The 13,911-nt window shown below is 35.9% G+C and overlaps 1 protein-coding gene across 1 annotated transcript in view; it reads left to right on the top strand.

The window, feature by feature from the left end:
• Positions 1–13,911, top strand: part of MEIKIN (meiotic kinetochore factor) — a 72,468-nt gene that overhangs the window by 34,582 nt on the left and 23,975 nt on the right. Inside the window, exon 9 of the mRNA XM_065873685.1 lies at positions 6,713–6,783. Within this exon, the coding sequence (XP_065729757.1) occupies positions 6,713–6,783 (71 nt within the window). The remainder of the gene's footprint in view (positions 1–6,712; positions 6,784–13,911) is intronic.

Raw genomic sequence — 13,911 nt, 5'->3', positions numbered from 1 at the left:
GTCTCAGTTGTTACTTTTCCTTTTTCATTTCCAATTCTATTGATCTGAGTCTTCTCCCTTTTTTTCTTAGTGAGTCTGGCTAATGTTTTATCCATTTTGTTTATCTTGTTAAAGAACCAGGTTTTAGTTTTATTGATCTTTGCTGTTGTTACCTTCATTTATTTTTCATTTATTTCTGATCTGATCTTTATGATTTCTTTCCTTCTGCTAACTTTGGGGTTTTTTGGTTCTTCTTTCTCTAACTGCTTTAGGTGTAAGGTTAGGTTGTTTGAGATTTTTCTTTTTTCTTGAGGTAGGATTGTATTGCTCTAAACTTCCCTCTTAGAATTGCTTTTGCTGCATCCCATAGGTTTTGGGTCATCCTGTTTTCATTGTCATTTGTTTCTAGGTATTTTTTGATTTCCTCTTTGATTTCTTCAGTGATCTCTTGTTTATTTAGTAGTGTATTGTTTAGCCTCCGTGTGTTTGTATTTTTTACAGTTTTTTTCCTGTAATAGATATGTAGTCTCATAGTGTTGTGATCAGAAAAGATACTTGATACAATTTCAATTTTCTTAAATTTACCAAGGCTTGATTTGTGACCCAAGATATGATCTATCCTAGAGAATGTTCCATGAGCACTTGAGAAGAAAGTGTATTCTGTTGTTTTTGGATGGAATGTCCTATAAATATCAATTATGTCCATCTTGTTTAATGTATCATTTAAAGCTTGTGTTTCCTTATTTATTTTCATTTTGGATGATCTGTCCATTGGTGAAAGTGGGGTGTTAAAGTCCCCTACTATGATTGTGTTACTGTCGATTTCCCCTTTTATGGCTGTTAGCATTTCTCTTATATATTGAGGTGCTCCTATGTTGGGTGCATAAATATTTACAATTGTTATATCTTCTTCTTGGATTGATCTCTTGATCATTATGTAGTGTCCTTCTTTGTCTCTTGTAATAGTCTTTATTTTAAGGTCTCTTGTGTCTGATATGAGAATTGCTACTCCTGCTTTCTTGTAATTTCCATTTGCATGGAACATCTTTTTCCATCCCCTCACTTTCAGTCTGTATGTGTTCCTAGGTCTGAAGTGGGTCTCTTGTAGACAGCATATATACGGGTCTTGTTTTTGTATCCATTCAGCCAGTCTGTGTCTTTTGGTTGGAGCATTTAATCCATTTGCACTTAAGGTAATTATCAAAATGTGTGTTCCTATTACCATTTTGTTAATTGCTTTGGGTTTGTTTTTGTAGGTCTTTTCCTTCTCTTGTGTTTTCCGCCTAGAGAAGTTCCTTCAGCATTTATTGTAAAGCTGGTTTGGTGGTGCTGAATTCTCTTAACTTTTGCTTATCTGTAAAGGTTTTAATTTCTCCATCAAATCTGAATGAGATCCTTGCTGGGTAGAGTAATCTTGGTTGTATGTTTTTCCTTTTCATCACTTTAAATATGTCCTGCCACTCCCTTATGGCTTGCAGAGTTTCTGCTGGAAAATCGGCTGTTAACCTTATGGGGATTCCCTTGTATGTTATTTGTTCCTTTTTCCTTGCTGCTTTTAATATTTTTTCTTTCTACTTAATTTTTGATAGTTTGATTAATATGTGTCTTGGCGTGTTTCTCCTTGGGTTTATCCTGTATGGGACTCTCTGCGCTTCCTGGAATTGATTAACTATTTCCATTCTCATGTTGGGAAGTTTTCAACTATAATCTCTTCAAATATTTTCTCAGATCCCTTTTTTTCTCTACTTTTTTGGGACCCCTATAACTTGAACATTGGTGCATTTAATGTTGTCCCAGAGGTCTCTGAGACTGTCCTCAATTCTTTTCATTCTTTTTTCTTTATTCTGCTCCCTGGCAGTTATTTCCACTATGTTATCTTCCAGCTCACTTATCTGTTCTTCTGCCTCAGTTATTCTGTTATTGATTCCTTCTAGAGTATTTTTAATTTCACTAATTGTGTTCTTCATCACTATTTGTTTGCTCTTTAGTTCTTCTAGAGCCTTGTTAAGTGTTTCTTGTATTTTCTCCATTCTGTGTCTGAGATTTTGGATCATCTTTACTATCATTACTCTGAATTCTTTTTCAGGTAGGTTGCCTATTTCGCCTTCATTTATTTGGTCTTGTAGGTTTTTACCTTGCTCCTTTGTCTGTAACATATTTTTTTGTTGCTTCATTTTTGGTTTTTTTTTTTGATGTGTGGTGCTGTATTCCTGTCTTACTGGTTGTTTGGCCTGAGACATCCAGAACTGGAGTTTGCAGGCAGTTGGATAGAGCTGGGTCTTGGTGCTGAGATGAGGATCTCCAGGAGACCTCACTCTGATTGATATTCCCTGGGATCTGAAGTTTCTCTGTTAGCCCAGTGGTTTTGACTTGGAACTCCCACCACAGGAGCTTCAGCCTGACCTCCAGCTTGGCAACCAAGATCCCACAAGCTTCGTGGTGTGGTTAAAAAAAAATAAGAAGAAAAAAAGGAGCAGTACAGTATCAAAGAATAAAAAAAATAAAATTAGAAAGATGAAAAATATATTAGGAAAAATAAAACTATAATTGAAACATCTGCAACAAGGTAAAATAAAACCACAACAGAAAAAAGAAAAAATAAGGGTGGGGTGGGGTGGGGGTACAAGCCAGAAGGAGAGATCACCAGTCATTGGGGGTTCCTCCATCCCCTTAGGTGTCTGTGGTCCCCCATCGGTGCCTGCTAGGTGCCCTAGTTGTGAGGAGATGCGAATTTTGTTTCCTCCTAGTACACCATCTTGACCCTGACTCCCTCTATTCATTTTTGTCACAGTGCTGCAGTATATGTTAAGAAAACTGGTAGCTCAGGAAATTGAGTGCTTTTTAGTGTGGTTGTATTTAAGAAATGAAGATATGTGAGGTGAGGTCTTTAACTATCCCCACAGCACCCATCATTAATTCATTTAATAAACATTTACTGAGTATGTATTCTGTACTAGGTATTACTATATATACTGATAGGGAGTGATGTAGTTTCCCTGACCTTGTAAATTTCATTCGTAGGAGAGGAAGATAATCAGTAAACAGATGCATTGGAGTTATGTGTGATGGTTGAAAAATAAAAGAATCAACAAAGTGCCTTGCATTTTTGGCCCTCTATTATTTAGTTTACTATTAGAATAAACATATCAAGACCTTTACAACCTTATTAACATCTATTGTATTTCAGATTTCTATTTTCTTTATTTCCTGCAAGAAGTTTTATAGCATCTGTTTGGGGATAAATTTAAAAAATTGCTTGTTTTGCTCCTGACGGATATAAATGTTTGTATGAACTGAAAAAAAAGAGTTTTTTTGGTGTTGTCTTCACTTTAAGCGGTTGTCTTAATGAGCATTTAGAAAATGCCAGGTATTATGTTAGGAAGTGTGGGTATAAAAATGCTTAAGATGGTTTCTGTTCTAAGGGAAATGAATCTAGTGATAAAAACTAAACTTGTAAAAGCACACATCCTTGGAAAGAGTAGCACCTACTACCTTGGAGGGTGAGCATTAGAAGGAAGATTTGCTTTATAGATCACAATTAAGGAACTTGTGAACAAGGGAAGAAAGATATGAAAGGGAAAGTTGGTAAGGGTATCAAAAACAATCATGATTTTACCTAGTTCTTGCCAGATTTTGGCTGTGGAAAATATTATTTATAAAGCCTGGTAGTAAGGCAGAATATTGATTCTGTAATTATGTATGCTTGTGTATTCTTACTTTTATGTGGTTGATTGACTTAAAATTTCAAATTAAATAAATTACATCTTACTCTAGAGTTATTTTTTACACATTCTTTAATTCAGCAAATCCAAGTTTGTTCCAGTTGTTTGTTAGGCTCTTTACTAAGTGTTAGGAAACCAAGAATTGGCTCTATTCCTGCCCTCAGGGGTTCATAGTCTAGTAATAGAAACAAACAAACAAGAAATTACTTCTCAGACATCTCCTGCTCAGTCTTCTTTGCAATCTTATCTACTGCTATTAGCTATTAAATGTGGGAGTTCTTAAAGGCTGATTCCTAGATTTTAATTTCTGTTCAGTCTACTCCCTGATATGTATAAGTGTCCTATAGAAGACAGGGCTTCCAAATTTTCCATTCTAGACTCTCCTCTGAGGTAAGACCCTTATATGTAGCTGCCTTCTGGACATCTCCACTTGGATGTTTCAGAGACACCTTATCTCATCATTCGTTAATTTCACTCATTCAACGAATATTTATTAAGCACCTACAGTGTAACACAAACTGTTTTAGTTGCTGGGGAACATGACAAATTTCTTGCCCTAACAGAGTTTATGTTATAGTGGAGAAAGAAAGAAAATAAACAGATAAAAACAGATAAACAAATACATATATCACAACATCAAAAATAAGAGTAATGAGGGAAAATAAAGAAGGGTAAAAACAGAGTGTGTGACTAGGGATGCTGTTTTAGACAGGCTAATCAGGATAGGCCTCTCTGAGGAGGTGACATTCGCACAGAGCTTGAATGAAGTGAGAGAGTGGGCCATGTGAAAATCTGGTGGCAGAGCATGCCAGGCATAAGGGCATCACAAGTGAAAAGTCCATGAGATGGGAATGTGTTTATCATGTTGGAAAAAGAGAAAAGAGGCTAGTGTGACTGGAGCAAGATGAGGAAATAAAAATGAATGGTTGAAATTGTAGTTGGTGAGCAAGTGGTATAATGTAGTCTCATATGCCATCGCAAAGATTAGGGATTTTTTTCTAAATGTGTTGATAAGTGCATCTTAGAGCAGAGGAATGACATGATCAGGTACATATTTTAGAATTATCACTCTGGCTACTATGTGGATAATAGACTATGTGGGGTAAGAGTGGAAGCAAGGAAACCTTGTGAAATAAAGTATTGCAATGGTCAGATAATGGTGTTTGAGACTAAAGTGATAGCAGTGGTCTGATTTGGAATATATTTTAAAGGCAGATGGGCCAGGATTTCCTGATTAGGTTGGTTGTTGGGTAAGAGAGAAAAGTCAAGAATGACTCTTAAATTATTGGTTTGAGCAACTAGATGAATGGTGGTATCATTTCTTGAGATAGGAACATCGTAGGGCAGAGCAAGTTAGGAGAATAATTAAGAGTCTTTGGTTTATGCATATTAAATTTGGTCTGTCAGCTCATGTACATAATGTTACATGAAAGAATGGAAACACAAACAGGTATAAACTCATTTATTTTATATATATATATAAAGTTCAAGAACAGGCAAGACTTATTCTGGCTAACAGAAGTTAGAATAGTGGTAATCTTTAAAAAGGGGGTGCTGACTGGGAAAAAAACATATAGGAAATTTCTGGGGTGTTGGAAATATTTTATGTCTTGATCTGGGTGATAATTATATGGACGAATACATGTAAATATAAGATTTGTTCCCATTACTGTACATATGGAGTACCTTAAGAAAATATTAAAACATTAAGAGGATTTTTAACCTTCAGTTGGAGATGTTGTGAAAGCAGTTTGTGACACAGAGTCCGGAGTTCAGGGCAGAGACTGGGGCTGCAGATAAATATCTAGAGTCAGGTATAGATGTTTTGAAGCTGTTACTTAGGAAGAGAAAAGAAATAGAAAAGAGACATGTAAAAGAATGTAAATGGAACACTTCAACATTTAGAAACAGCTGTAACAAAATTTTCCAAGAGATCAAATAAAACAAGGGTTGATGACTGAGAATTGTTACAACCAAGACCTAACCTAGTCTTCCTCCTCCAGTGTCCTCCATCTCAACAAATGTAGCTTAATAAACCAAAACATGGGATCATCCTCAACACCTTCCTGTTTGTCATTTCTGTCTCTAAGTACTAATTTTATCTTTTACAGAACTCTCAAACCTACAGCTTCTCTCTACATTGGGAGATGAAGATGAGAGGAATGATTAGCCTCAAAGTTTACCAGATTTAGCAAATAAAGATACACAATGCCCAGTGAAATTAGAATTCAGAAGCAAATAATTTTTTAATATAATTATGTCATGAACATTGCCTAGGCTGTACTATTACACAGAAAATACTTAAACTAAAAAGAATTTGTAATTCATCTAAACTTCACATTTAAATGGGCATCCTATGTTTAATTTCTGCAATGAGGCTGGAAATATGTAAGCAATACAGGGATTATAAAAATAGGATTTTGTATGCCAATTTAAGGAGCTTAAGTTTTAACTTGAGGGCAGTGGAAAGCCTTTAAAGAGTGTTAAGCAGATGATATTAGATTTGTATTTTAGGTATACAGTGTGGATAGTGGACTGCAGAAGGAGGTGATTTGAAAGGCTATTGGGATCTATGTAGCAGGAAAGGTTTTGGGGTACAGATAAAGTTTTTGGTAAGATGAAAGAGGCCTGAGTATGTTTTAAGTGCTGGTAGGAAAGTTGGAGTAGAAAGGGAGAGACTGAAAATACAGGATAGTAGAAATGGAAGGATAATTAATGAAGAATTCTCATCACATGCAACTTTCTCTACTAATTGAAAGGTAAATCTTTTATATACAGTTTATTTACTCCTGTGAAACCTGGAGCTCTTGAGATAAAGGTGTTTTTAAGAATTCTTTCTCCTTTCTGTAGCAAGTCAGGTTGTTCAACATACATTAAGTTTTTCTTCTAAAACTATTACAAAATCATAGTCATTAAAATCCATTTTTTCCTCAAATTTGAGTTCTCTTTTCTGTATTTAGAGTTAATGACAGGTTAAATAATGAAAATACTGAAGTATATTTTTATTATAGATAATGCATCTTGTGGAGTTTTACTTGCTGAGAAAAATTACCCTTCAACCCCTCAAAAAACAAAGAAAAAAGCAAGTATTGAAGCAGAATAACCTTATAAACCATAAATTTCATTAATATGGGACATACTATTTTCTTTTAAACAACACTTTTATAGGATTTATTTTTCAGCTATTTAAGCCAATAATGGAAAACATTTTTGGAGCTTAGCAATTAGATTGCATTATTGTTACATGAATATGTACTCTATATAAAGTTAATGAAAGAGGATTAAAACTTAAAAAGTTTCCAATTTCCTTAAATTGGATGTCTATTAATAATTAATTTAAAGTGAAAATAATACATTTGCTTTGTAGCCAGAACTGTGTTCTATGCTAAGGAACTGAAAATCAGTACATTAGGCCTGGAATCTAGAGGTCTTTGGGGAGGAATTCAGACTTGATTATGTATATAACAGGAGCTACTATCTGAGTGGCTACTCAGAGTAAAGTATTATTATACTTTTCATTATATGTTTTTTATAGCATTCCTATCAGGTAAGTTTTTCATTTGTTTTATTTTTTAGCAATTTTATAACTGAGAAAAATGAGGTTTAGATATTAACCAATATGCTTGAGGAGCTTGTGGCAAGTCTTTCTCAATCTAAAACCTGTACTTTTTCCACTGTACCGTATGGTTACTATATACTTTGGGGAGCAAATTGGAAGAGGGCAAGAGTGTCAGCAGGAAGATTCATTAATAGAAAGTTGCAAAGGTTTTTGGTGGGAGATTGTGGTGGCTTTAACTAGGATGTTTTGTAGGAGAGATGGAATAATATGCGTGGATTAAAGATAATTTTGCCTATAGAGTTTATGGATTGGACATAGAGGATGAAAGAGTGAGAGGTGTCAATAAAGGCTTCTAGGTTTGTGTCTTAAGCAGCTTTGATGGATAAAGGTGCTAGATAATGTGATAGGAAAGGCAGGAGATCTGAAGGCACATAAAGATGAAAATGTTGGAAGGGCCATTGGCTGTAAGTTTCCAGGTCAGGAAAGCAGAACAGGAGTATACAATATTATAGATATTTTAAAATTCATGGTAATGGGTGAAATCACCTGGGAAAGAGTATCTAGAGAGTAAGCAAGAAAAGGGGGTTCAGGATCAATTCTTGAAAAACTCTACAGTCACATGGAAAAGGAAAAGTGGGCAGAGAGAACGGGGAAAATAAACAGCATATGGTATCATAGAAGGTAAAGGAGAGCTTTTGCTCCTTAAAGGGAGAGTGGCCAACTATGCTGAGTGCTGCTTGGAGGTCCAGTGTTATAAAGAATTTTGAAAAATTGGAGGACTTCCAGTTTCTGGTCCAACATGAAAGGAACTTAGAAGTCACTACTCTGTCCTAACAACAAGTAGAAACCTGAACAAACTGAAAAATAAGCAACTCTTTATAGATCTTTCGAAGAAGTAAGTAAGGTCACATGGTCAACTGCTACACCAAAATATGGAAAGACAGACAGGTGGATACATAGAATAATGACTTACCAGAGCAGAAACACATGAACAGAAACCTCCCTGTGAACCAGTGCTGGGGTGGGAAACCCAAAAGTGTGATTGATGAATTGCTAAAGGCTCAGTGTGGACAACTCTGAAAGTTAAAAACTCAAGAGGGACCCAGTCATCAGAGGAACCTCCACACTTTTGTGAGTTTTACCTCCAGAAACTCTACCAGATCCTCACAGTGAAAATCAGAGAAGAATACCCTCATGCTTCTGGTAGTGGAAAGGGAAAAGGAACCATTTTGAAATACATCAGAATATTCTGTTCTTCTTAACAAAGCCTGCCCTCAACAGAAAGTGTTTTAAAATAGCCTAACTTGCTGGGGTTTTATCAGAGCCTAACCTACCTGGGGAGGGGAAGTACCTGATTCCAGCCAGCTCTCCCCTTCCAAGTGGAGGAAGGAAATTATTCAATTCCAGCTCCCTCTAGCCTTCCACATGGGCGAATGGAAGTACCCGATTACTACAAGATGGTCCTTTCTAGCTATCCTGTCTCAACTCACGGGGGAAAAAACTGAGAAGAACTGGTGATGTTTGCAGTCCAGGGACACAGGCTCAATAAAAGACTGAGACCTAATCATAGAACTGTAGAATGCTTCCCCATCCCTACAATTTATCAGTGCATTACTAAAGACGTATTCACCACAGTTGCTATTACCCAGTACATCATGTCCACATTTTAGCAAAAAATTACAAGCCATACTAAAGGGCAAAAATTACTGTTTAAAGAGGCTGAATAAGCATCAGAGCCAGAGTCAGATGTGGCAGTAGTGTTAGAATGATCAGACCAGAAATGTAAAATAACTATGATTAATGTGCTAAGGCAGTTACAGGAAAAAGTAGACAACATGCAATATAAGCAGAGAGATGGAAATTCTAAGAAATAATCAAAGGAGTGCTAGAGATCAAAAACACTATAGCAGGAATGAAGAATGCCTTTGATGGACTCAGTAGTAGAATAGACACAGCTAAGGAAAAAATATCTGAGTCTGAGGACATGACAATAGAAACTTCCCAAACTGAAAAGCAAAGAGAAAAAAGGACTAAAAAAAAAAAAAGAACTGTGGGACAACTACAAAAGGTGTGACATATACATAATTAGAATTCCAGATGGAAAGAAACAGAGAAAGGAACAGAAGCAACATTTGAAACAATAATGACTAAAAATTTTCCAATATTAAAATGTCAGACATTAAACCACAGATCCAGGAAATTGAGAGAATACAAAGCAGGATAAATGCCCCCAAAACTACATATAGAAATATCAGATTTGAACATCAGAAAATCAAGCAAAGAAAATATCTTGAAAGAAGTCAGAAGGAAAAACACCTTACCTATAGAAGAGCAAAGATAAAATTTACAGACCTCTCCTCAGAAACCATTCAAGCAAGAAGAGAGTGAAGTGAAATATTTAAAGTATTGAGAGAAAACAACCACCAACTAGAATTCAGTACCCTGTGAAGTTATCCTTCAAAAGTGGGGGAGAAATACATACTTTCTCAGACAAACAAAAATTGAGGGAATTTGTTGCCAGTAGGCTTGCCTTGTAAGAACTATTTAAAGTTCTTCAGGAAGAAGGAAAATAACATGACAGTATAGGTTTATCTATCTTAACAAATGTACCACTGTGGTGTAGTGTGTCAATAGTAGGGGAGGTTGTGCATGATTGGGGACAAAGGGGTATATGGGAACTCTGTACATTCAGCTGAGTTTTGCTGTGAACCTCAAACTGCTGTAAAATATGAAGTTTGTTAATTTTTTAAAAGTCAATTGCATTTAGGATCAAGAAGGAAATTGATGACTTTGGCAATAATAATTTTAGTGGACTAGTAAGGAAACTAGATTGGAATAGGTTAAAGAGTTATAGAAATTGAGAAAGAATAAAATATATAAAGAAGCAAATTGGGACATAAACAATATAAAATGTGTGTGTGGAAGGGAAAGTAAATGTGTAAAACTTTTTAATGCAATTGAAGTTAATTTGTTTTCAGCTTAAAGTAGACTATTATAAGATGTATTATGAATGCCTTAGGTAATCAAAAAGCAAAAATCTGTGAGAGATACACAATGATAAAGAGAAAAGAATCAAAGCATACCACTAGAAAAAAACCCCATCAATTCACAAAGAAAGACAGCAATAGAGGAAGAAAGGAACTATAAAATAATCAGAAAGCAATTAACAAAATGGTGATAGTCCTTACTATCAATAAGTCTGCACCTCTCAGTAATTATTCTAAATGTAAATGTTTTAAATTCTTCATTTAAAAGATATAGAGCAGCTAAATGAAAACAAAATAACTATATGCTGTCTACTAGAGACCCACTTAAGCTTTAAGGACACTAAGGCTGAAAGTGAAGGGATGGACAAAGTTATTCCATACAAATAGAAACCCAAATAAAACAAGGGTAGCTATACTTATATGAGACAAAATAGATTTTTAAGTCAAAAGCTGTAATAAGAGACAAAGGATGCCATTATATAGTGATAAAGGGGTCAGTTCATCAAGAGGATATAACAACTGTAAGTATATACTTACTGAATTTTGAAGCACTGAAGTATATTAAACAATTATTAACAGATCTAAAAGCAGAAATAGGCAGCAGTGCAATAAGAGTAAGGGACTTCAATACCTGACTTTCAAAAATGGATAAATTATCCAGACTGAAAATCAGTGAGGAAATAATGGACTTGAACTACACTTCAGACTAAATGCACCTAACAGACATATACAGAACATTCCACCCAACAACAGTAGAATCCACATTCTTCTCAAGTGCACAGGAAACATGTTCCAGAATAGATCATATGTTAGGTCACAAAACAAGTCTCTAACAAATTTAATAAGATTGAAATTATATCAAGTATATTTTCTGATTGCAATGGTATAAAACTAAAAATCAACAATAAGAGCAAAGCTGGAAAACTCAAATATTTGGAAATTAAACAACATACTTATGAAAAACCGATGAGTCAAAGAATAAATCAAAAGAGCTATTAAAAATATATTGAGGGGGGGCTTCCCTGGTGGTGCAGTGGTTGAGAGTCTGCCTGCTGGTGCAGGGGACACAGGTTCGAGCCCTGGTCTGGGAGGATCCCACATGCTGCGGAGTGGCTAGGCCCATGAGCCACAACTACTGAGCCTGCACATCTGGAGCTTGTGCTCCACAACAAGAGAGGCTGCGATAGTGAGAGGCCCACGCACCGTGATGAAGGGTGGTCCCCGCTTGCCACAACTAGAGAAAGCCCTCTCATCAAAACGAAGACCCAACACAACAAAAATAAATAAAGTAATTAAAAAATATATCTTGAGGGCTTCCCTGGTGGCGCAGTGGTTGAGAGTCCGCCTGCCAATGCAGGGGACATGGGTTCGTGCCCCGGTCCAGGAAGATCCCACATGTTGCGGAGTGGCTTAGGCCCATAAGCCATGGCCGCTGAGCCTGCACATCCGGAGCCTGTGCTCCGCAATGGGAGAGTCCACAACAGTGAGAGGCCCGCGTACTGCAAAAAAAAAAAAATCTTGAGACAAATGAAAATGGAAACACAACATACCAAAACTTATGGGATACATCAAAAGCAGCCTTACAAGAGAAGTTTATAGTGTTAAACACCTACATTAAGAAAAAATTAAGACCTCAAGTAACAGCCTAATCTTATACTTCAGGGAACTAGAAAAAGAAGAACAAACTAAGTCCAAAGTTAGCAGAAGGAAGAAAATTAAAATATTAGAGCAGAAAGAAATGATCTAGAAACTAGAGAGACAATAAAAATGATTAACTAAACTAAGAGTTGGTTTCATTAAAAGATAAACAATTGAGAAACTTCTATCTAGACTAAGAAAAAAAGAGAGATGACTCAAATTAATAAATTATAAATGAAAGAGGAGGCATTACAACTGATACCACAGAAATGCAGAGGGTCATAACAGACTTTTATGAATAATTATATATCAACAAATTTGATAACTTAGAAGATATGGATAAATTCCTAGAAATGTACAACTTACCAAAACTGAATCACAAAGTAATAGGGAATCTGAACAGACCAATAATGACCAAGGAGATTAAATCAGTAATTAAAAATTTCCCAGCAAATAAAAGGAACCAGCTAGCTTCACTGGTGCATTCTACCAAACGTTTAAAGAAGAATTAATATGAGTCTTTCTCAAACTCTTCCAAAAAGTTGAAGAGGAACACTTCCAAAGTCATTTCTGAGGCCAGCATTACCACGGTTACTAAATTCAGATCAAGGCATTGAAAGAAAATTACAGGCCAATATCCCCACTGAACATAGATGTAAAAATCCTCACCAAAATGCCATCAAACCAAATTTAAGGACACATTAAAAGGACCATATACCGTTATCAAGTGAGATTTATCCCTGGGACTCAAGGATGGTTCAACATAGGGAAATAAATTCATGTGATACACCACATTAACAGAATGAAGGGTAAAAACCATATGAGCATTTCAATAGATGTTGAAAAAGCATTTGACAAAATTCAACATCGTTTCATGATGAAAATTCTCATTAAATTAGGTATAGAAGGAATGTACCTCATCATAATAAAGGCCATATATGACAAGCGCATAGCTAACATCATAGTCAGTAGTGAAAAGTTCAAAGCCCTTCCTCTAAGATCAAGAATAAGAAAAGGATGCCCACTCTTGCCACTTCTACTATACTATTCAACATAGTATTGGAAGTCCTAGCCAGAGCAATTAGGCAAGAAAGAGAAATAAAAGGCATCCAATTAAGAAAGGAAGAAGTGAAATTATCTCTGTTTACAGATGACTTGATCCTATATTGAAAACCATAAAGACTCCACCAAAAACCTTTAGAACTAATAAACAAATTCAATAAAATTGTAGGATACAAACTCAACATACAAAAATCGGTTTCATTTCCATACACTAACAAAACCTATCTGAAAGAGAAATTAGAAGGCAATCCTGTGAGATAATAGAAAAAATATATATACTGGGTCTCTGCCCCCAGTTTCTGGCACAGAACTCCTAAACCCTTATAATTTCCTAAGTGTAAGAATGCTAGGAGCATCTCTTTGTTTTAATATGTGGTCTTTGACCTCATCCCTGACACAGGACTCCTACAACCTTGTAAATTCCTAAGTGATAAGAGTACTAGTGGATATTTTGTTTTAATGAAGCAACTCTGGATGGGCTTCTGGATGGCTCTGGTATAGGGACTGGTCACCAGAAAGATGAAGCCATGATTAGAAGCTTGGAATTTTCAGCCCACAGCCTCCCCTTCTCCAGAGAGGGGTGAGGGGCTGGAAATGAAGTTAATAATTGATCATGACTATGTGAGGAAACCTCCATAAAAGTCTCAATAGTAGAGGGTACGGAGAGCTGCCAGGTTGAGCACAGAAGCTCCTGCACTTGGAACTCTCCCAGACCTCACCTGATGTGTTTTTTTATCTGGTTGTTCATATATATCCTTTAATAAATTGGTAAATGTAAGTAAGTGTTTCCCTCAGTTCTGTAAGCTGCCCTAGCAAATTAATCAAACCTGAGGTGGGGGTGATGGGAACCTCTGATTTGTATCCAAATCAGACAGAAGTTGTGGGTAACCTACTACTCACAATTGTCATCTGAAGTAGGATGGGAACAGTCTTGTGAGACTGAGCCCTTAACCTGTGGGATTTG

The sequence above is a fragment of the Phocoena phocoena genome, chromosome 3, assembly GCF_963924675.1.
Source record: "Phocoena phocoena chromosome 3, mPhoPho1.1, whole genome shotgun sequence".
Lineage (NCBI taxonomy): Eukaryota > Metazoa > Chordata > Mammalia > Artiodactyla > Phocoenidae > Phocoena > Phocoena phocoena.
This window is presented reverse-complemented; position numbering and strand designations above follow the sequence as displayed.